At 40.7% G+C, this 24,264-nt stretch overlaps 1 protein-coding gene and 1 long non-coding RNA gene across 10 annotated transcripts in view; one reads left to right on the forward strand and one right to left on the reverse strand.

Moving 5' to 3' along the window:
* CEP85L (centrosomal protein 85 like) overlaps window positions 4,790-24,264 on the forward strand; it is a 157,000-nt gene continuing 137,525 nt past the window's right edge. For 2 of the 9 annotated variants that reach the window (XM_021392855.1, XM_021392853.1), the window contains exon 1: window positions 11,770-12,119. In XM_021392855.1, coding sequence (XP_021248530.1) covers window positions 11,876-12,119 — 244 coding nt within the window. In that variant the 5' untranslated portion in view covers window positions 11,770-11,875. Of the gene's footprint in view, window positions 4,927-11,769; window positions 12,328-24,264 lie in introns of those variants that run through there. The other 7 variants (XM_021392852.1, XM_021392848.1, XM_021392846.1 and 4 more) reach the window with 7 other exon arrangements.
* Window positions 4,933-24,259, reverse strand: LOC110396960. Its single transcript, XR_002437413.1, has 3 exons — window positions 19,010-24,259; window positions 18,567-18,670; window positions 4,933-11,009 (listed from the first exon to the last, which is right to left on the reverse strand). It is a non-coding gene; the product is annotated as an uncharacterized LOC110396960 (long non-coding RNA).

Raw genomic sequence — 24,264 nt, forward strand, 5'->3', positions numbered from 1 at the left:
ACCAAGATAATACAGTTGGATAAATGCGATGGAGGGATTCATGCTTTGGCAGGTAATAGCATAAAATTATCCAAATACAATCAGTGGTAGCAGGAATCTTCCTCACAAATGTTTATCCTAACATTTACCTGGATCCCAAGAGAAAATGGCAGTAGGTAAATCCCATTAATCTCATGAGAAGATATATCTCTTAGCAAGGAAAAATGCTTCAGAGTTTCATTTAGCCTCAAGAGTGTTACCTCAAGAGTGTTACCTCAGAAAAAGCAATGACCTGGGTATCTGATTTAAAAATTCCTATCCACAAAGCTGTGCAGTACTTCTGCACAGCCCAGTGGGAGTTTCTGTGCGCTAAGTTTCCAAGAAAGAAGTTATCTTAGGATTTAAATTCATGTTTTGTATATAGTCTGTTGCTACCTCATACATAGCTAAGCTACATTGAGATTTTTGTTTTAAGCAAATATTTGCTGAGCTCATTGGTAAGATTAGGCCCATTTGTTCTTCAATTCATTTAATCCCATGTATCCTTAAAGTACTTTCCCTGTTAAACAGAAGTTTAAACACTTGTTCATTCATTTGTGAATTTTTGAACTCACATCTCACAGAGATTCTTTAATTAGATGTAGGATGTTATAGGATGAGACAGTTTAAATCTTTTCTATTTCAAAACAAACAGCTTTACAAAGCAATAAGGAAAAGATAGCTGAATAGTAACTTCATGACTAGACCATTTGTGTAGATAGGGGAAGGGAATGAAGTCTCCATTTTTTCTCTCCACTCTTGTGAGTGGAACATTAAATATCCTACCAATAAATGGATTTCCTTAAAACTAGCTGAACGCTTAAACTTCAAGGCTATAGAGAGACTCAGTGGATGTGTACATATTTCAAACCAAGAGCAATATTTTCAGTGGGAGGAATCAAGAGAACCTCATCCCTTCAGATGTTAAAAAAGTAACTAGTTTGCGAAACCTAAGCAATAGGAGGTTCATAAGTGTCACTTAAGGTCACTTAACATTGTTATGGCATGTACCTGCAGAAGTAAAATGACATTTGGGATCCTGGAGAAAGTGCTGCTGGACAATGTGAAGAATCAGTGCTGCTAAGGCCAAAGGTGGTAGATCTTCCAGAACTGTGTTGGCATCACTTCCTGGTGAACTACTCCCACTTCTTTATATATGACTTGTAGCTCTCAGAAAAATAAAAATTTTAATATGCATTTAAAGTCATCAGTGTTGGCCATCTCTGTCGCAGAATCTGACAATAATAGCATTTTGATAGAAAAATATGAGTTTGGAATATTTTGTAAGGAGGTAAAAATTGAATTTGGACCTTCAATATATGGCTCCATCAAGCAGATTATTATGAATTAGAGATGTTCTTCTGGTAGCAACTATGACAATGTGTGTGAATAAGGACCAGTACAGGTGCCTAAGTTCAGGACAGAGTTCGTATCTGTGAGTACAGAGAAGGTGGAAATGCTTGCTTGGAGTAAGCAGGTACATGAGGTACCCAGCTCCTCCAGGGGATCTCACAGGCAGGTAGGCAAACAATCATCAGAACCTGCATTTGATGCCCTAGCAGAGCTCAGGCTGGAAGTATTCCTGCTAGCAGTAGTTCAGGGGCCTCTCTACCTGTTGCAGGTTCCACGCAGGGATTAGGGCTCTGGAGTCTAAAATAAAAACAGTCACTTAAAAGGCAAGTGTTGCAACACACAGACCCCTTTGTGAAGCTGATCCCCAGCATGTAGCAGCTGGGCCCTCTGCTCCCTCCTCATACTGCTGTTCTGTTATGTCCATGCAATACAGCTAACAAGAATTGGTGATTCTTGGGAGAGTGATGGGCTAAGAGAAAGCAGGAATTCTGGATGAAGTTCCATAAATGGTTTAGCAATATTTAACTGAAAAAAAAAAAATGTGGTGGTTGTACCTGAAAAGGCAGCAAGAGAAAAAAAAGTAGACTTTTGCAACTCCCAAGCTCCCGAAGAGTTACATAAAACATTTTGCCTTGAAGAGAAGAAGATGGGAGGAAGGAAAACAATTATGACATAAAAAGACTTTTAATTTTGTTCTCATTTATATCATTGCTTGCATACTTACATATCATTCTGGCAAGTTGAGTGACTTGGAAAGCTAGAAATTGAAGAGCCAGATGAAAAAGAAAATAGCAAAAGGGTTAAGGCAGGAGGAGAAACACATAGAGTGTTTACTCCCCTGAGTAAACAGTGTCTGAATCTCATGTATCTGCTGATAATATGATAGTAGGGAGCAGGAGGCTGGAAATGCCACTGTATTACTTCACAGGTACCTCAAGAAGTTTCAGAGTTACACATGATAGCAATTATCCTACATGGCAGGTGCATTTGGTGGAGGCAAGAGGTTCAAATTATGTCTTTCCAGACACTCAGTGATGCTTAAACCACCTGAAAATGCAGTGAGGAAGGACTGGGTATGTTTAATGGGGAAAAATGCAAAGAAACCAGATGCAGTTTCACTGAACAAGGTAAACTTTTCCTTCAGGGAGCCTCCACATCCTTTTACTTGTGTTATGCGACAGAGCAATTCTAACTTAGCTTAGTTGCTAGAACAGATGTTTCCTTGTACATGTGTATCTCTAGTGATTTTTCAGTCTGATATGTAGCTGCATAAGCCAGACCTCCTGGAGTCTATGCTATGGAGCTGACTCAGTTTACAGACAAATACTTTTCCTTAATCACTCACCCTGCAAACTCAGACTGTGATTCTGAGGGCATTCTGCAAGTTTGTTGACTTATGCCCAAAAACACAGATTCTGTAGGCTAGATCTGCCCTTCAGCAATCCTGTGCAACTGCTCCTGTCTGTAATTCTACTGTCTTTTACAGCCACACCATCCTTACTAAATTCTTCAGGTGTCACAACAATCAGAATTTGGTCTTATGATTATGACTTAGTTAACAGCATTTCATCCACTTTCATGAATATTTCATTGTTCTGCCACTAGTCTCTACCTTATCTAATCACCCAGTGGGATTGCTAAGGAATGACAAAAATGCAAATTTGAAAGTATAAACCTTGGTGAGGCAATCCAGTTATTAAAGACATGCCAAACTGCCTGCAGTATCAGATGTTATCAGAGCTTTTCCATGGGTTCACAGTGTTAGATGCATATTTCTGTGAGCTGGATATTAGTGGCAGCCTTCTGCATCTGTTAGATGCTAATTTGGAAACAAAAAAAAGATTGTCATTCCTGTTTTAAAGGCTGAAGGAAGCTGGCATGGTTTCAGCTAGCAGTCCCCTTACTATGAACTTAATTTAACACTGTCTCCCACAGTATTCTCCTGGAGAAGCTGGCAGCCCATGGCTTGGACAGGTACACTCTTTCCTGGGTAAAGAACTGGCTGATTGGCTGGGCCCTGAGAGTGGTGGTGAATGGAGTTAAATCAAGCTGGCAATTGATCACAAGTGATGCTCCCCAGGGGTTGGTACTGGGGCCTGTCCTGCTTAAAATCTTTACTGATGATTTGGATGAGGGAATTGAGTGTATCCTCAGTAAGTTTGCAGAAGACACCAAGTTGGGGAGGTGTTGATCTGCCTGAGAGTAGGAAAGTCCTACAGAGGCAGCTGGACAGGCTGGATCGGTAGGCTGAGGACCATGGGATGAAGACCAAAGATGAAGTGCCATGTCCTGCACTTTTGCCACAAGAGCCTCAGGCAACGCTACAGGCTTAGGGCAGAGTGGCTGGAAGACTGTGTAAAAGAAATGGACCTGGGGGTGTTGGTTGATGCTTGGCTGAATATGAGCCAGCAGTGTGCCCAGGTGACCAAGAAGGCCAATGGCATCCTGGCTTGTATCAGAAATACTGTTGCCAGCAGGAGCAGGGAAGCGATTGTTCCCCTGTACTCAGCCCTGGTGAGGCTGCACCTTGAGCACTGTGTTCAGTTTTGGGCCCCTTACTATAAGAAAGACATTGAGGCCCTGGAGCATGTCCTGAGAAAGAGAACAAAGCTGATGAGGGGTCTGGAGCACAAGTCCTGTGAGGAGCTGCTGAGGGAACTGGGACATTTTAGTCTGGAGGAGACCCAGGGGAGATCTTATTGCTCTCTATAACTAGCTGAAAGGAGGTTGTGGCAAGATGGGGGTTGGCCTCTTCTCCCATGTAACTAGTGATAGGACTAAAGGGAATGGCCTTAAGTTGTGCCAGAGGAGATTCAGGATGGATATTAGGAAAAAATTCTTCCCAGAGTGATAATGTAGTGGAACAGGTTTCCCAGGGAGATGGTGGAGTCACCATCCCTGGAGATGTTTAAGGAAAGGGTAGCTGTGGTACTTAGGGACATAGTTTAGTGGGGAAATATTGGTGGTAGGCGAGCAGTTGGACTAGACGGTCTTACAGGTCTTTTCCTACCTTAATTATTCTATGAAACTGTTGCAAGAAGGTGGGAGGATCAGAGTCCTGAATTACTGCTGACCAAATTCTGCCTCAGCCCACTTCTCCTGGTTTTTTCACATTCATACCTATATGACCAAGAGGCACTAAAAGGTCAACATAGCCTTTAGTAAAGACAGAGAACACATCTCCTGATAAAATCAATAATAAATGATGGGACATCCAGGATGCTTTTCATTTTTAGGTTTCAGAGCATTTCATAGAGTTATTACTGTTCCCAGCATAGAGCTATTAGGAGTAATCAAGCCTTTTCACAGACATATTTCATGTAGATCTTTGTTAAAAAAAAACTTCTCTCCACATGCTGTTTGTTTCAGATTTACATGTAAAGTGCTAGAAGGGGAGGCAGCAGTTGCTTGTAGCTCACCAATCCAGTGCTGGCTGCCTTTGCACTTTGCAGCTGGTGGTTTGAGCTGCAGGCACGCAGCTTACCCCTAATTACCACAATTTCCTGTTGAACTCATTTGAAAAGAGTGCTCCTGAGGAAGTTATGAAGACGGCAAGTAAGTTGCTGCCTTAATTTCTGTATGTATGATTAAGAGTGCTGTCTTATTTATGGCAGTTGCAGTTTACCTACAGTGTTTCTCAGACTGTGATGTCTTTTGGAGGGACAAGAAGGCTTGTGCTTTGATGTAACATATGGGCAGATAGGGGTTTTCAGCAGTCCTATCAGTGTGTTGCTCCAGATCAGCTGTAGAAAGATCAAGGCAACTCGTGCTGAAACTGTGAGGAAAGCAGCTTAAATATTCAGTTGCAAGATGCTGCTGCTGCTGCTGAGGTGTCACATAAGAAAATATAGCCATTAGTAAATCTACTGTATGACTGTAAGTGTTCCTTAAAGGCAGTAAATGAAAAAAATATGTATTTCATATGTTCAAACCAGCATGTACTTTAAATTACTGAACTATTTATGTCTTCAGATGGACTTCCCCAGCATTGCGGAGTGCAAGCTGGAGACCTCCCTTTCTGTTCACAAAACAGGTTTTTCAATAGAAAGGATATTTGTACTTTTTTTTTGCTAACGGTCATGGCTTCCTGCCTTTGTTAGGGGAAACATGGCGGAGGGAAGCAGCAAGCTTGCTGTCTGTCTGATGCACAGATAACCTGCTTCGGGTGCACAGTTACTGCACAGCTTGCGGCACAGATAGGACTGGTTTGACTTTGCCTGCAGCGTCTGTCACGACAGCAATTGCCCTGTTAGCTAAAGCTCAAATGTGTACAAAGAAATAAATATAGCTCTCCAATAAGGGGATTATCCAGAGAGAATATTAGGTGCTGTACTTTTTTCTGGGCATACAATGTGTGTGAGGAAATGTTGTGGGAAAATCTGGGTTGCTAGGCAGTTGTTTTGCTGGTAATATGGGAACTTAGCCAAAGTAGAGCAAGTCATAAAGACTGTTCTCTTCAGGCCACATAACAGCAGAGAGCCTCAGTAGCTTCTTTGCACTCAGTTTTCCTCAGTGTCTGAACATTTAGGAAACCATTTACGTCACACGCCCCCACTCCTTGCAGCCGATAAAATACCTGCTACTCTCTACCCTCTCCTCATCCAAGAAGTTTTCCTGTTTTAACACATCTCTGATCTGCAGTCAGTTTTTTAAATTTCAGCTTACTCATGCAAAACTTCAGTCATCGCTTCTGAAAAGAGTGAGATTGAGAAAATGCAAGAAGGCTGCTAACCAGAAAAGTAAAAAATGCAAGAAAATGAAAGTCAAAATTATTACAGTTTAGTGTGTGAAATGAGTAATCAAGAAATTAATTTATTTAGCTGCATGCTCATCAGTGACACTTTGAGTTTCTTTGTTGGCATTGTCGTTTTAAAAATTAATTCTGCCTAAAGTTAAGCAAACTAGAATACTATCCTAAACAGTTACACCAACTTAAAACATCAGTAACTGCACGTGCATTGGCATAAGAAGGCTCAGAAAGATTCCCGTAGTTAATACGAAGAACCACAGGATCCGGAGTCTTATGGAGGCGATGTCAGTAATAGGAACTAATTTCCAGTTTTTAGTTAAAGTGAGAGAAAAGTATAGCCCTTAGGCATTGCTCTGCATGTCAGTGAACTGTGCAAGGCAACCTTAGGTACTTCAGTTACGGGATTAGAAATTCAACTCCAGACAGTGGGAATCCAGAGAGCTGTTCTCCAGGAGATACTGATGCTGTACCAGCACTCTGACTCTGATTTAAAGAAGAGAGAGGGTATCCTAGTGTGTCTCCATTGCCTCCTGTGATTCTGCAAAAGGGTTACTGTCAGAGAGACTACAGTAAGAATAGGCACTGATGGGCATCACCACTGGCAATGCCAGCAGGGTCTAAAGGCCAGAGAAGTGTGGAGAAGAGGATTTTGCATTCTGAGTCACCTTCCCAGTGTTGCGTGACAAATCTTAATTTAAAGGATTGCTGTAGTTTAGTCTTAGAAGTGCCAACCCAAATCTCTGCCAAGCCTGGCAATAGTGGGAATGGTTTGCCAACAGTGCTTAGGAGGAGGATGAGTTTCACGTAAAGGGAAGCTCTCAGTCCTGCTGCCTGTAATGCATAAGCTCTTTGGTGACCTGAGAAACCAGAAGCTTGGTGTCATCTTTCACAGTTATTGTAAGTGCCTGCCTTCATTTGTTTTGACATATTTGCGTTAATATTTCTCAAAGTGTGGATAGAACATTATGGCCTCGTTTTGGCTCATATTTGTTAGTTTCATTTTTAGTTTGCATATTAGCAGAATATAAAACCATATTATGCTCATACACTAGTTCAGTGTCTTTCTTACTGCACTTCATAAATAAGTCAACGTGCAGAGTTGTATTACAGAAGCTCTACTAGTTGATAAATAATGCATTTGGTTAGCCATACGATTCTGTTCTTGTCTGTCTGCCCAGTGCTCAGCTAATTCATAGCATGTTTATTTAATGATAGTGTGTAAGTTAAGATTAGATTTTTTGTTGTACCTTTCATAAAACTCATGCATGTTCTGAACTTTGCTTCTGCAAATTTTTTATACAGAGTAACATTATATAGAGAAAAAAATATCGATTCCTTTCTTGTCTAATGCCTATGAGTTTTGTTTTTCGATTATTAATTTTTCTGTAAGTTAACAAAATTTGGATTTGATAAGCAGTGTGTTCTCCTAAACCCAGGCGACTGCCACATGCAGATTCTCTTTTTAAAGATTTTCAGAAGGTATTAGGGCATCTCAGGGGCTGGCTATTCTGTGTCCATCACGTACTTAATATATGTGAAATCCTCTCATTGTCAGGAAATCACATGGTTCCATTATGAGGGCAGGGGTCTGGAGAGCAGTTTGCAAGAAATGTCTATGTATTGATATTAGAAGATATCCAGGCCTGTGAAAAGGCAGTGGGATGCTGAAGAGGTATATGCATAATGAGCGAGGAAACCCCTAAAAATATTGCAGAAAACTTGAGCAAACATCTAAACTGAAAATAAACCAACCTGTCAGAAACTTTGAAATTGGAGAATTATCTTTAGATATTCAAGCTGAGAGACGTATTCAAAGTAATGAGGACTAAGAAGGAAGTATTACCAGGCAGAGATAATCAATACTGAGTCTTTGATGGTCTCAGGAAAATATTCAAAATATTCAAAATGTATCCAGCATTCAGAATATAGACCTTTACATGCATGATAATGATGAGGATTGCATTTTACTGGAGGAAGTCAAGAGCACTGGCCAGAAGTGTCAGGAAAACAAAGTCTAGAGAGTTTGTGGTTCTGAGCAAGATGGTGCGTAGAAGGAGGAGCTGGTCTGTTCAGAAAGTCACATGTGTTATGTAATACACAGAAAGAAAAAAAAACGATTCTTAAATAAAGAATGAGGAAAGTCAATTCTGCGGATAGTGCCTATGAAAGGTGAGCTGTTAAGCTGCACAAGTCACCATAAGGTGGCTGCTCAGTGAGATTCAGTCATTCTCAGAAGATCCACAGTACAAAGAAGCCTATCTGCAAAATAGGCTGCTGCTCCATGTCTGGAACTGATAGGACTGGAAAGCTGTTTGGTCTGCTTAAGTAAAGCACTTCACTTGGGAGTTCATAAAGCCTTTTTCTGCAATCACTGGAGGTAGGTAAAGTTGACTCCCAGAAACTTCTCAGGTATAATGAAATCTGTGATCTTAATGAGCAACCCAGATTAGGCAACCAGTATAAGTATACTTATATACTTATATACTGCCAGTATATAAACTGGCAGTAGATAGGATATTTTAGCACCCAGTGCTTTCCTAGCCTTCCTTGAGAGGCTCATAAATGGAGTAATAATGGCAGAAAGGATCCCTCATGCAAAGAAACCCCAAAAAAACAGAGAATGTAGATTTGAAGAGGCAAGTCAACAGTTTCTCCACGCTGGTGCATTTCTTGGCCTGCTTGTCAGTGTATAGAAGGCATGGCAAAAACAGTGGACTTCTGCAAAGGAGAGAAAGAGAATTATGTGGATATTAATGGCAGTGGCAGGGCTGATGGGCATCACTTTCCATCTTTTGGGAGCTTCTTCACATAGGATAGCAACTGTTAAAGGAAATCACAAGGAATTGTGCAGCAAAGGTGGTCTTGTCTTCTGCAAGGCCTCGACAGAGGGAGATATCAATAATTTTTTACTTCCGATTTCCATCCCTTAGGAATGTCCAGGAAATACTATGCAGAAAGTCAAGTTTCATTGTCAGTGAATTACTTAGCTTTTGGGAGCAGTGTTGAGAGGGCAGAAAAGAGGATTAAAGAAAAAGACAGAAAGCATGTCATATATTGCAATTTAGGCCCCCCTCTAAATGACAGTACCAGGTCTGTTAAATTCATCAGTTCTTCCTGGCACTGTAACTAAAGTTGATCTAATAAAATAGTTATATCATTTGTTTTGAATCTAAAAATGTTGCTACCAAAGTTTTTAAAGAGAAGATATTTTCCAATGTGCATCGCCATTACCTAAACTGGGGCTGGACTATGCAGAGCCTTCCTTCATCATCCTCTCAGTCAAGTCAGTCACTGGTTATGCCTCCATCTCCTTTTCAACAGTCTACTAGGAGGCAGAGGATTGTATTTGAAGATGATTGCATCTACTGCTGACTCTGATGGAAATATTATAGCATTATCTTTAGAGTATAGATGGGCTGAGTGGCTGGAAGGCATTTGTTAAAACATTCTTCTGCCTTGTTTAATTAGTTTGTACTGCTTAGAGTCTTCATAGTTTAATTTTTCCAAAAGATATCCTTAGATTTATGAGCAACAGAGTGGTGCTACCCCATAACCGTTCCTTGGAATAGTTTGTGCAGAGATGTCTTGTGAGGAACAAGGATATAAGGTACTGAAATCTTAGTAGCCCTCACACAAGCCAAAGCCTTTTCTGAGAAGTTCTTAAAAGCGTGTAAATAAAGTGTCGATAAAGGATATTGATAGGAGAAATGTATACTGAGGTGAAATGCACAGGGGACGAGTGTTTGCAAGGCAAAGATCTCAGTAAATGCTGTAAGTAATAAGTGGATATAATTACCTGCCTTTTATGTAATTCCCCTTTTTAAACCCCTCTGATAGCAAAGGTCTAGTTTTGCCCATTACCACATACATTCATAGCTGCTTTCTGGTTATGAGTCCAGTAAACATATTTTTCAAATGTTGATGATGTATTTCTGCTCTCATTTCCTCCTGTGCACATGTGTACGTCACACAAATACCATACAGCTGTATTATGGTGAATCCTTTGAGATAAAAGAAGTTTCCTCAGGGGAAGGATAAAGTAAAAGGCTCAGAGAACAGGTGTCTAAAGTTTGAAATGACAGTAAAAATTAAGCAACTGATGCTATGCAGATGTGAAGACTTTTCAGAAAATGAAAAAAACTGAACCTCAATCTCTGAGTACAGTTTTCAAGAACTAATGATTTTCTTTCCCCAGTCCTCCCAGCACATATGCACATCTTTTCCTCAAAATAACAAATAACAAATTATGATGAGTATAGTGCTGAGGGAGAGCCAAAGGACTTGCTAATATATATTTTGTATACCAGTGGTGGCTATGTCATACAGAAAAAATGCACGGGATTTTTTTCCATTTTTAATATCAATAAACAACAGAGGTCAGGACATTTCCTAAGGATTTATTGACTGTTTTGAGTTAATATCCTTCATCTTACTTATGAACAAGCATTTGCTGCTCTCCCATTATCAGTCTGCAGGGAACATCCTGCAGCTTGACACAATTTCCTACATTACAGCAATGCAAATCAGTAGAAACAGTGTTCAAAGAGTGGCTAGAGACACTGCCCTATGCATAAAATGCATGCTATGAATAAGAATAAGGACATTGAATAAAACCCTCTCTGCACTGGACCAGACTGTTTCTCATGAGATGTAATGCTACTCTTCCTTTGACATTCAGGAAAGCCGACTGATCAGTTCTAACTCTCTTCTATGCAGTTGCCTTATTGCCCACAGCCAAACTGGAGCAGGTAGCATTACCTGATACAGCAGTGCCTCAAGATGTTGTTGCATAGGCATGGGGCCTTCTGTGTCACTGTTTTATCCTCTTCTAACATCCAGTCTTAAATGTACCGTCTTTGATGAGCCTCTGAATGAAATTGTTTCCTTTCTGAAAAATCAGAGGCAGAGAGTAAGTGCAGCATAAGAACTGCTTAAGGGAAAGCACAGATGGAATCTGACAGAGGAGAACCATGGAAACTTTATAAATAAAGGCAGAATTGTTTACAAGTATTTTCCTTTTTTGGGTGTGGGTGTGAGAAGTTGCATTATTTGAATGCACTTTTCTCTCATGGCATGTTTTTACCCTCAGCGCTGCATGAGGTTCCCAGAGAAACAGGCAGCAGTAACACCATCACCATGTGCCCACTGGCTGTCCCTGCAGGGAGTGCAGTGCTTCTGAGGCACCGGCCAGAACCTGGGATAAACCAGCAGCGGAAGCTGAGCTGTGAGCTGAGCTCTGCCTTGCTCTGCTTTGCAGCCAAGCCGGGGAGCTCAGGCAGCCCTCTGCTAACATGACTTCACTCCCAGCAACCAAACCAGGCCTCTGGCTGCTGCCAGCCACTTTGTAGTTACCCTCCTGTTGCTCAAGTGGTTGCAACTGGAGCTTTCAGCACATAATTCAAAGCCTGTGTGACATGGAGGGTGTTACAGTTTCACATAAAAGAATTTATTCCTACTTGAATTTACAAAACAAAGCATTACAAGCAGTTAGGCAAAAAACTCTCTTAAAAGAGCTTTGCTCTTAGGCTGAGAGGTGGCTTTATTCCTGTGGTAGCTTACATTATTTACAGGCACATCTTCGGATTTTGTATAAACTGCCTCACACTTTTTGGAGTTATGCTGTCCGTGTTCGGTAACTCAACTTCCCAAAGTGCTGGAGGCAAAGCTGAGCCCTGGAGAGGGCAGGAGGCAAGTGGGCTGCCCACGGCTGAGCGGGTGTGCAGGACCAGGCAGCACAGCATGGCATAGCATGACATGACACAGCGCAGCATGGCATGGCTCAGCATAGCATCATATGGCACAACACAGCATGGCATAGCGTGGCATGGCACAACACAGTATGGTATGGCACAGCACAGCATGGCACAGTATGACCTGACGCTATATGGCACAGCGCAGTGGAGCAGAACACGAGTGCAGAGGTCACATAGCAACAGGAAGCTGCAGCAAAGGGAATTCTCCTCGGAGCAATCACACAAACAACACTGGCAGTGTGAAGGTAAGCCAGAGGGTGAAGACACGATCCTCAAAGAGGTCATAAAAGTAGAAAGAGGAGGAAGCTGAAAGGAGACTGTCAGTATTTGGAGAAGGAAAGTACATGGGGAAGCAACAGTGAGGTTCATGAGAGAAAGTGAGAAGAAAAACAATAAGCAGAATTAGTCTCCAAACAACACAAGCTATGTGCCCAATGACAGAAGTGCTGGTAGGTATGCGAGTATTTCTAGCACTTGTTTCTGACAGCTTTTAATATATATTTCCAAAAGCATAATGGTATGGTTTTACTGTATTATTATTTAAAAGGCTTTTTTTTCTTTATCAGCACAGTATTAAAATAAGAATAGTAATATGTATTTAAATCATTTGTTTTGGAAATCTATGTTATATGTGTAAAATAAACACTTCTCTGGTGAGTGGTGTTGCTAGAGACGATGAGGATGAGTAATGCTGTATTGGTATTCCTGGTACTGCTGCATGGTGAGCCTTAGCCAAGAGGTTTTACAGACACAGAGTAGCAGAAAACTTCTGCTTTGAAAATCTTGCAGAACAAATAAACATGGCACAGCCTGGGATATTACAGCAGCTCTTAGCACTGTCCTTCTGCTTTATTCTCTGCTCTTCATCTTGAGAAGCAGTGCTGTGTTCCAACAGCCACCGTGCTGCGCCCTGTGGGCTGGCAGTGGTGTTAGCAGGGAGGAGGCCTGGGCTGCGGCCTGGATCATTCATCTCATCCTCCTCCCGCAGAGAAAGGAATGGGCGAAATGCCATGACTTGGGTGACAGGAAAACTGCGTATCCTGAATTAAAATCTACGACAGAACAGAGTTCTGAAAGCTCAGAGCAGCATCCTGGTGTGCCTTCCAGGACCGTCCTGTCCAGTTGCTCTGTTTGCATCTCCAGCCAGACCAAACATCCACTCGTATTTTCCTCAGTTTTATGAATGATTTCCTGGAATTTTCTATTAGTTACGTCAGGAGGAAGAAGCATTTGACAAGACTTACATCAAAAATACTGAAGTTTGCTAAACTGGAAATCCCTTTATTTGTGTAACTGTGGTGACCATAGGGTGGTTCAAGAGGAACTTAGGAGGCACACAACAACTGGGCCGCTGTGCTGGGGCTGGGGCCAGGGCCAGGGCCAGGGCTAGGGCAGTCCCCAGGCTGTGATAAGCAGTGCAGAAGAAGGAAAGTGGGTGACTGAACTGAGGAGGACTTGGCACCAGAACCATAGCACAGAACATCCAGCTTTTGTGCAGGTGAAAGCAGGATGGAGGGCCCAGCCTGGAGAAGAGCTGAGTGCTGATCCTCATGTGGATTACTGGGGTGTGGTGCCCCCCTCTCTTGTTGCCACCTAAGACAGTTAGTTCTTCTGCTTTAAATATTGCTGAAGCACGAAAGTAACAGCAGACAGTACCAACTCAAATAGTTTCTAGCTCAGCTTGTACATTAATACATAGAAAAAAAATTGTGTGTGTTTTTAACTGAGATGTGAGTATACAGTTTAATGGCAACTTTGTACTATGTTCACATAATATTTTCTTAGTATGCAAAGGTGAAGTACGGTTCTTTCATGGTATTCAGGGAGTATTTTGTATTTTGGCTAGAGGAATCTGCCATTTGTGTTTCCTAAACCGTACTTGCTTTTTATACGTCAAGGAGCTTTTGGCTCACACTGCTGGAAGTTGAGGAAGTAAATGTAGCCAAGTGATGAGCTGAGAGGCATCTTTCTTAGGCTATTTGTTCAGTCTGAACTCCTGTATTGGTAGGACGGGCAGATTATTTACAAATCCAGGCACTGAGAAGTCAAGAATGTTGCTGTGAGGGCAGCCAGTACCTTTCCCCTGAGCTATGAGAGAGCCAGAGCTTGGAGAGATTGTTCAGGGGGAGTAGTTCTAAGGGAATAAACAAGCACCCCAGACAGTTTCTTGTGTTGGCTATGAAAGAGACATACAGGCCAGCTTGTTGTTACTAGTCAAGGCTATAAAGGCAGAAATAATTAATCTGTGCTTAATTAGTAGATCATATCTACAAAAAGGGGTGTTCTATGGTCGAATAGTTTGCTGTGGTATTTAAATGCCAAAACCAAATTAAATAGTTTGGTAAAAGTTAATGCTGAGGTGAAGAGGTAAAAACACGTACGATGTACATGGGCTTGTAGTCGGATGATTTTAATTTGTCAAAGAAAAAGAATGAAAAGGCCTTAATATTATTATCAGTGGTTGTTAAGTGACTTGACCAACCTATCATGAATCAAGTGCCACATTTTAAGTTCTTTTTAAACAGGCTGTTTGTTTCTCTATAGCCTTACAATTATAAAAGTCACTTTGTTTATTCAAGAATAATCTTAAAAGAACATTGCTTGCAATGAATGTTAGCTCTCTAGCAGCCAGACGGACAGGAATACACTCTGATGTCATGCAGGGTGTCATTTGCAAGGTCATGTCATGAGAACTACGCCTTTTCATGGGATAATTGTCCTGCTGATATATAAATACTCCGACATTTATGGAAAAATATACGTCAAGGCAAAGGAAGCTTGTTCATGTTTTCAGCAAATAACCAAATATTTCTATAGTAATGTATAATTGTTTGCTTTGAGGAGAAGTCTTAAATTATACCAACTCTTTTTCCTTCTTCTGAATGACTTAATTGTAGTGAAGGTGAAGTGTTTTACACAGTAGCTGCTGTTGAAGCTGAGTAGGTTGCTTTCTGTGCCATTACAAACTGCCTTCTGAATGATGCCCTTCGGTTAAAAACATAAGGTTATCTAGAGTGTTACCTTACCCAACCTGTACCAATCCTTGTAACACTCTTTATCTGAAGTTGCAACAGCTGGGGAGAAGAGACTTCCTGCTACCTTTGTCCTTAGCAGTCTCTCTGCTAGCATGTTCCTCCCTCCATGTATATTTGCCCTATTGGTTTCCCATCCTAATTTTTGTCAGTGTTGAGAATGCATCTCTTTTTGACCTACTCCTTTTTAACAGCCTGCTCAATTTGCTGTGGGCTTTACTATTTAACTTCACAGAAGGAACTGTGATATTGAATTCTTCCAGGGAGGGAGCACCCACAACCTTGCTGGGTAACATGTTCCAGTGTGTCTCCACCCTCACAGTAAACAATTTTGTTCTAATATCTAGTCTAAATATACCCTCTTCCAGTTTAAAACCATTTTCTCTTGTTCTGTGCTACATGCCCTTATAAATCTGAGTACCATTCCTGCTGAATGCCCAGTGTACCTTGGGTCCTTGCACTGGCAGATGTGGGGGTGCTCAGATCAAGTTCCTCATAAGGGCAATGTGACTGAAACATGCATTACAGTGTCTGTGGACCCATTGCCAGATACAAAATTATAGAATCATAGAATAATTTGAGTTGGAAGGGATCCTAAAATGTCATCTAGTCCAACTCCCCTGCAAAGAATAGGGACAGCTACAGCTTGATCAAATTGCTCAGAGCCCCCTCCAGCCTGACCTTGAATGTCTCCAAGGACACATCTTCCACCATCTCTCTGGGCAACCTGTTCCAGTGCCTCAACATCCTTATTGTAAAAAACTTCTTTATATCCAATCTAGATTTCCCCTCTTTTAGTTTGAAACCATTTCCCCTTGACCTTCACAATGGGCCCTGCTAAAGAGTCTGTCCCCTTCTTTCCTGTAGCTCCCCTCTGGATACTGAAAAGCTGCTATCAGGTCTCCCTGGAGTCTTCTCTTCTCCTGGCCTAACAGCCCCAGCTCCTTCATCCTATCCACACAGGAGAGGTGTTCCATCCCTTGGATCATTTTTGTGGCCCTCCTCTGGATGTGCTCCAATAGGTCTATGTTTCTCCTGTACTGAGGGCTCCACATCTGGATGCAGTACTCCAGGTGAGGCCTCACTAGCGCAGAGTAGAGGGGCAGAATCACCTCCCTTGCCCTGCTGGCCATGCATCTTTTGATGCAGCCCAGACTACAGCTGGCTTTCTGTACTGCAAGAGCACATGGCTGGCTCATGTCCAGCTTGCCATCCACCAGCACCCCCAAGCTGGCAGGGCTGTGCTCTATCCTTACATCCCCCTCCTTGTACTGATAGTGGGGGTTGCCTCGGCCCAGGTGCAAGACCTTGTACTTGGCTTTGTTGAACTTTGTGAGGTCCTCCCAGACCCACTGCTCAAGCTTGTCTAGATCTGTCTGAACGGCATTCTGTCCCTTGGGTGTGTTGACTGCATCATGCAGCTTGGTGTCATCCACAAACTTGCAGAGGGTGCACTTGATCCTACTGTCAATGGGATAGATATTAAAGAGAACTGGCCCCAGTACAGACCCCTGAGGAGAAACACTTGTCACTGATCACCATCTGAACATCGAGCCATTGGCCACCACACTCTGGGTATGGATGCATTCCTATCCATTCATTCTGTTTTTCAAACTAAAGCTACATGACAGCTCACTGAAAGCTGACTTAGTCTTAATAGAAGAAAAAAAAATTATACATGATCTTTTAAAGTCACTTCTTATCTTCTTATGAACAAATACTAAACTGCACTGACTTTAAACAGGGTTTTTTTGAGGATGAATCTTGGCTTTCTCTCAAATATCTGAGTATCAGTTTCACCTTTGTGGTGAGGACTTAGTTTCTTGTTCCATGACTCTGTAATACAGAGCAGGAAAAGGTAAAGCAAAATTATAATTCTACAAAGCCTTGCAAAATTTTATGGGGATGAAACCAAAGTGGTTCCTAAGTAAAAAGGAGTGATCTTTTAGATGCTACAGTAAATAGGGTCAGATATCCTGCTCTATTTTCATTTATATCTAGCCAGAATGTGTGAAAAACATAAATGTGTGAATGTGAATATGTGAAACCCACATTTTAAAATGTTTAAAATGTAAAAAAAAAAAAAAAAAAAAAAAAAGGTTAATACAGAAAACATCTGTATAGGTGCAGCAGATTTTGAATGAGAGTCATGAAACGTAGTTGGGTTATACATAGTTGGGTTATATATAGAAAGGGATAGCTGTTATTTAAAAATATTTAAATTTTTACACTTATTAAATACATCTAATGATCTTTGTTTTTTTTCTTTTTTTTTATCTTTTTTTTTTCATTTTTGTTTTTGAGGAAGTACTTTTTGATGGAAAAGCTCTATTAATATTATTCTGGTAAGTGAAGATGGATCAGTAGAATGAATGGAAGCTTAATGAAGGCAGTAGTTCCTTTTCCACGCAGCCAGAGGGACTCCATAAGTTCAAAATATTTTTCATGTAGATTAGAAAATTGCAACTGGTGACTGGACAGAAAGAGAACAGAAAATCAGAATTTATTGTATGTTTTTTCACTTCTGAATTCAAGATCTTGTCTTTGGCTTTTTACACAATCTGATAGTGATAGGACAAGGGGGAATGGCTTTAAACTAAAAGAAGATAGATGTAAGTTAAATGTTAGGAAGAAATTCTTTACTTACAGGTTGATGAGGCCCTGGCACAGGCTGCCCAGAGAAGCTGCGGATGCCCCATCCCTGGAGGTGCTCAAGGCCAGGTTGGATGGGGCCCTGGGCAGCCTGAGCTGGTGGCTGGCAACCCTGTCCACAGCAGGGGAGTTGTAACTAGATGATTTCTCAGGTCCCCTACAACCTAAGCCATTCACTGATTCCATCATTCACTTGATATATCCTTGCTACAAATCCTGTATCATGACTTTCATTTGAAGAAAAAACTGCAATAGTTGCTTTCCTGGGTTTTTAACTGAAGTCACATATTGTAGCTAGCAAGATGCTTATGTAAGACTGTCTTAAATGACTTTGTACTCAGAAAAGGTCATAAGTAAATGACTTTGAAAGTGGAAGTATAGGACAATTTCTGTATTTCACTATAAATTCTCTTGAAACCCAGAGGTCAGCAGAGTTACTTGGGATTTACAGTAAAGTACGCATGTGCAGAATATGGCTCTATGATTTTAATTGTGCTTTGTTTCCATTGTGCAGATACTGTATGATAGTGTGCGAAAAACGAAATGTATATATATAGAGAGAGAAGACTCAATATACAAGAGCATAAAATAATAGCTATAGGAGAGAAAAAGAAAAATCTAACTGCTTAACATATGAAATGTTTTTTAATGTTTCCTTTTTGAGAACAGTCTTTAAAAGTAGTGAATTCTTTATATAGAGATTACAGTGACTAGTTTTTTTTTTTTATGTAGGGCATTTTAGAATAAGATTTACAAGTACAACCTTTCTCTATTTTGTGGTGTTTATCTTCTTGATTTGTTGTATTTTCTTGCGGTCTGCTGGCAAGGCCTCTGGAGAGTTAGAAGTTCTCCAGAGGAGTCTGATTTGTTAAGCTTCTTTTGGCCGTATTTGGATCCCAGAGTTTGTTTGGTCTTTCCTTTGGCTTTTAGATAACAGAGAGCACTTTCACAATCTCAAATCACACAGAGGAATTGGTAGGGCCCTTCATGCTTCATAATGAAACATACCTTCTGTGTTGCTGAGGAAGCAAAGGCTGCAGGAGTGGAAGATTTTCAGTACAGGTGATCCATTTTCTGAAGGAGCTGAGTGTGATCAAGTGAAACATTTAAACCTATAAAGTAAATTCTGCATTAGTGCTTAGAGTGGTTACAGGAAAGGTGAGATACTTCAACAGAGAAAACAATAATAAAATATGGAAATATGGAAGTCATAGAAGAAAAATCACATTTGGATTTGCAAGGTTTATGTACAGGTCTGGTTCAATACTTTCACAGAAGTCCCCGGATTTTGAACATAAGCCATCATTTCAGAACTAAGAATGATGTAAAATGAAAAAAAAAAAACCAACCATAAAGCTACTGATGGAAGGTAGACATAGCCCACCTAAAACAGTGCATCTCTCCTGAGATGCTTGTGTGGCTTTTCCTAGACAGGACTTATAAAGACTTACCGGTGTTTAGCAGACTGCAGACTTTGTCTGCTGCTGGAGCCAGTGCACATTCTGCAGCTGGGAGCCTTCTCATTGATCTGTGCCCCTAAAGGGCTCTGAATCTGGCAATGGAAGCAAAAGATAAAATGACAGGAAGGTTTTGTTCAGTGCTCTTATTTTGAGAGATGCATTAGGCTGTGCAAAATTAAAAGGAGTCGGGTTTCCTGTTTCTGTTCTAATGTTTTTACAGTGTGAAAGTATGGGAGGTGCATATACCTCTGATCGTATTTCCTGCAGAAGCACCATGAAGCAGACAGATAAAATGATATAGCTAATTAATTTGGAAGTGTTATCTAAAGGTAGAGTTGAACACCACAAGTGACTGTTAAATTCATTGCCAAATAGAACAGCTTTTGCGAGTGCCCTAGAAAAAATAATCATAAGCATGTTTGTACCACATCTCTTCTCTATGTATGTTTTAATATCTTGCTACAGAGGCAAGATTTATCTTTGAGGGTTTTCCATTTGCTCTCTAATCTTACCATTAGTCTGTGTGCAGATGTCTCTTTCCAGCTGTGCTTCTTCTTCCTAGTGTTTAATTCAAAAAGCAATAAGAAATGCCCTTCATCCCAGGAAAATTTATTGTGATAAGCAATTCTTGGGCCAGACTGGCTCGAAAGATGACATGTAGCTGTCCTGTCTCTGGAGGAGAGGACAGTGTTCATAGGCACTTCCTGGCACATGGAGATTTTGTCTCCCTTCAGAAAGCCTAATGCTCTCTCCGAGGGTAAAAGTTGTACCTCTTTTGGCTGGACACCTTTCTCCTTCGAAGTGGCTCTCTGCCACCTGGCAGGATCAGTGCCTGCATGTTTGCTGGCAGGACTTTCAGGCAAAAAAAAAAAAAAATGCTTGGTGCACTGGCATCGAGGCTTACTGCAGCAGTACGTCCATTTTGCTTGCAAGTTTGGCAAAAAAAGCATGCAGAGAGGCAGATTGGCTCAGGAGGGACTTCACACATGGTTCGGTTCACTGCCTGCTGCCTGGTGCACTGCTAGAGCACCCCAGCTACTTGGGGTCCTCAAGCAGGACAGGAGGCGACTGCCCACTGAGGTGTGAGCCCAGGGAGGCAGTCTTGAGGGAGCTCTGGGGCCAGGGACTTTGGTGGGGCTTTTCAGGACACAAGGGAACAAGTCAGCTGATTGGAGACCCAGGGATGTGCCTGAGAATGAGCTCAAATCTAAATGTTGTTTGATTTATTCCTCCCAGGAAAAAAACCTCATTATTTTCCCAGTGACTAGATGCTAATAAGGGCACTAGTAACTCCACTTTAGTAATGAGAGTGTGATATTTGTACCTCTCTTGTCTAAATTTAGTCTAGTGCTGTGCATACAATGCTTTCTATCACTTCCTTGATAACCTGTCATGAATTACACACTGATTTGTTGAGCTGGGATATATGCAGTGATTCTTCTGGTAAAGCAAGCCAAGAGAACTTATCTGACAGATTTCTGAACAGCTAGGAGTGGTGTGTCATTGGAGATGCATTCAAGCTTTGTGAAATCCGTATTCAGACTGTGAAATGGGCAGACACATTTTTAAAAATAATATTATTTTCTTAGACTTAAAACTATGCTGGCAATGCTGTTTGTGTAAATAAGTTTACATTTCATGTAAACGTCTGAGAGAAAGAGATTTCTTGATGTTGGTTCTTTGTTTAATTGTATGAATGTCAATCTAAATAGTACACGAAATTCACTGAAAACAGAAAGCCATAAAACACTCAGACATGGTACTTGCCTGCATGTTCTGGTGGCATGGCTGGGTATAATGTGAAGAACATAACAAAACAGCTGGTTTACATCAAATGGCTTTCTAATAGCACAAAAGAAGACAAACTAGGCTCTGCTGGCTCTATCGCTTATGCTTTGCATCACCTGATGTAATTTTCTCTGATGGATCTCTTTCCTCTCTGTAGTATCTCTAGGACCTACACTGTAGTTGCCTATTCATGCTGCACTTGACAGATAGCTAAGTGAATAGAAGTGCACTGCCCAAAATAACAGTTTCCAGTGGCTTTCCATTAATATTCCTTTTCTCTTTTTGGAGAGTTCTAGGGGTAAAAACCCATCAAGTCTGGAATCTGTTATGCATTAAGCAGTTGTTACCATACAGACATGTCAATATTGATGTAAGGTCCTGTGATGCGATGGATCTTTCAAAATAATGTCAGTTCTCTATTGGAAATGAGGCTACCATTATATACATCACTCTTCAGAGGCCAGTGGCTACATGCAATGGCAACATCTTTTGTTCAGTGACCTGGAACCTGATTTGTAAATGCATTTGTCTGTGTTTACATTCATGTGCATCCTTTGCGTTTTTTAGTACTCATACAAGCATATTTAATGAAACAAGCAATTTGATTAGATTTGGGCTTATTTAAATATTTTACTTTACCTATCCTCGGCTGCTTCTTCCAGATAACCTTATTTTATTGCTCATCCAGTATAAAAACTTGCCAAGGGCCTCACACTCTAATGCTGTGACACTAAATTGCTACAGCTTAACTCTCTCACAGAAACATTTGTGTAAAGTAATATTTTTGTGCATGTTTTAAAATTGCATTGTATAGTAAATACACTATTCAGTGACTTCTAGAATTGATTTAGTAAAAATGTAATGACGAATTACAGATGCTGGAATTAATATTTAGAAGGTATGGTACTGCAGAAAGTGCAAAACTTTGAGCGTCACCTTAGTTGACTGGTTACATTCTCCATTTTTAGATACATAGGTATGAAAAAAATAAGGAAATTATAGGGCATAAACGCTTGGCAGGTCTTTTAGGCAGCACCTTTCAACTCAGTTGCATGAAGGATGACATACAAACGATCATTACAAAATACTTTTCCTTGAGAAGAGTGTCATCCTCATTACACAGTGAAGGGTAGAAAGACTACAAGAACCATTTTGTGCTCTGGCTAATTTCTTTAATTTTATTTGGCCTCTGTCTTGAAAGAAGTAGAACGTCTAGATTAGAAATCCAATTTGTTACACACTTTTACGAGTAGTGTAGGTTAGATTTAAACAACTTTTGCTCTACAGCTCATTTATATTCTGTACGTCATCAGATGGTTATCTATAAAACCATTTCAAGAAAAAGAGCTGTGGACTCCTATGCACTTGTCAGATGCTGATGGAGTCTGTGGCAGGCAGAGACAGGAGCTGGCTCTGGTCCACTCACAGTGCCAGGCTGCACAAAGGAGCCAGGCACACATACAGCATTTTGGATGTGGTCTTGGAATTGCATTTGAGAGTTGGTGCACAGTTCTTCAGCTGGGAAGGGGCTGTCTCTTTAGAGAGGACACTGATAAAGAGAGAGGTGATAATATTTTTTTCTTTTGTGGTGAGGTCTGTAAGTGCTATTAAAACTGGTGAAATAGTAAGTCACGTAGGAAATGTATTAACTGCTCAGTCTAATAAGAATTACTGGATGATTGGTCACACTCAATGTCATTTATTTTATTCCAGGTATTTGATACATCATGTCTAGAAAAAATATCCTGGTTAGTCCTGTAGGTTGGGATGCCACATTTTGTAAAACAAGAACTATAAGGAGAGAAAAAAGAGGAGAAAATTACCTACAATCTTGTTTGTAGTCTTGCTCTCTGTGAACTTAAATTTCCCTGTTCACTCCTTTTGTTAACAGCCCATGAGAAAAGCAGGGCTGCTTGCACCTTAGCCACTTTCATACAGTATATAGGTTGGACCACAAACTTAATTTACTGATAATTAACTAGTCATATCTTGGTCATATTCTTGTGTCAGGAAGGATTTATTTTAGCCACACACAACCAGGCAATTGGTTAAATCCCTGATGAACTCTTTTTCATCTTCCATTCTTCTACATCAGACATGATCCTAGACACCAAGGGCTGCTGCTCTGGGCTGTCTCAGGTGCTTGCTTGTGTGTCTTGCTCACGCTCCCAAAATCAAATCCATGTACAACTTTTTGAGAACTTGGATAAGAATTATTTCTGAGGACGGATTAAGAAAGAGTACTGAGTGTTTCACCCTCTTATGTAGCATAAGGCATGCCTAACAAATTCAATGCCTTTGACCTCGTTGTTACTGGTATCAGAATTTCTCTAGTTCTGTGTTTGTAGGACACACAACTTTTAGGGACTGAGACATTTTAGCATAAAAGAAGCCCAAAAGCTTGGATAAAATTCTGTGTCTTGTAGTACAAAAGAACTGAAAATATAGAAATTGATAATTATTCTTGCATTTAACATTCACAAAAAATACAGTTATTGTTCAACTGTCCCTTAATACCTTAGTTACTTGTCCAAGTTTCTATATGGGCAAAATGATAAAAATAAAAACAAAACCATATAGTTTCCAAAGCCATATTCCACAGTCTGGGGCAAGAGGTAAGCCTCACTGATGAATGTAAATACCTTAGAGCTGCACCCGCACTGTGCAGGTGATGACTGTGTTGACTGCTTGGGATCTACTCAAACTTACACTGCAGACACTGCTCTCAATGAGGTTACAAAAAGTTGAGGAATTTCTAGTTGGGATGACACTGCTTTCTTGACTGTAGGCTGTGCCTTCCTCTGCAAACTACAACTTTGCATCTAAATACAAATCACTCAAAGCAGTTAATTTTTCTTTTCCATACAACCTGAAAACAGGCATCCAATTTGCTCTCTTGGATGGAGACTGTATGTTTCCCAAATAGAGCCCACTTGGGTTTCTGGGACTTCTTTTGCTGTCAGAAAGTTTTTAATTGGTATGCACTGAAAATCTGGGGCCTGGCAGACTCAGTGTTCATATTCAGTTTTAGATCAGTTTTGTCTTTTTTTACTTTTTTTTTCAGTAAGAGCTGAGAACACTGACATTCACTCAGTGTGTTTCCTCTGTGCTGAACTGCTCTACATTGAATAACTAACAAGAGACCAAGGAACACTGTGAAGATATCTTTTCATTGCTTGTGCTCAGATTTTCCTTTCATTGCCAAGACACAGCATCCATTTCCAGCACTAAATGTCATGCACACAATAGCTCTGCTGTCGGTGTGAAAACCTAGCTTAACTAGAGGAGGAGGCATAAAAGATCAGATCACATCCTCTGTGTGCAAAACTGTACAATCTGAAACATGTCTTTCACAGGCAATTCAAAATAGATTGATTAGACAGGATTGTATCCTAAAGCTTCATTGTCCGCCTGCATCAAATGTAATTTTTTTGACTTGAGCCATCTTTACATGTCTA

This window comes from Numida meleagris, chromosome 3 (genome assembly GCF_002078875.1).
Source record: "Numida meleagris isolate 19003 breed g44 Domestic line chromosome 3, NumMel1.0, whole genome shotgun sequence".
Taxonomy (NCBI): Eukaryota; Metazoa; Chordata; class Aves; order Galliformes; family Numididae; genus Numida; species Numida meleagris.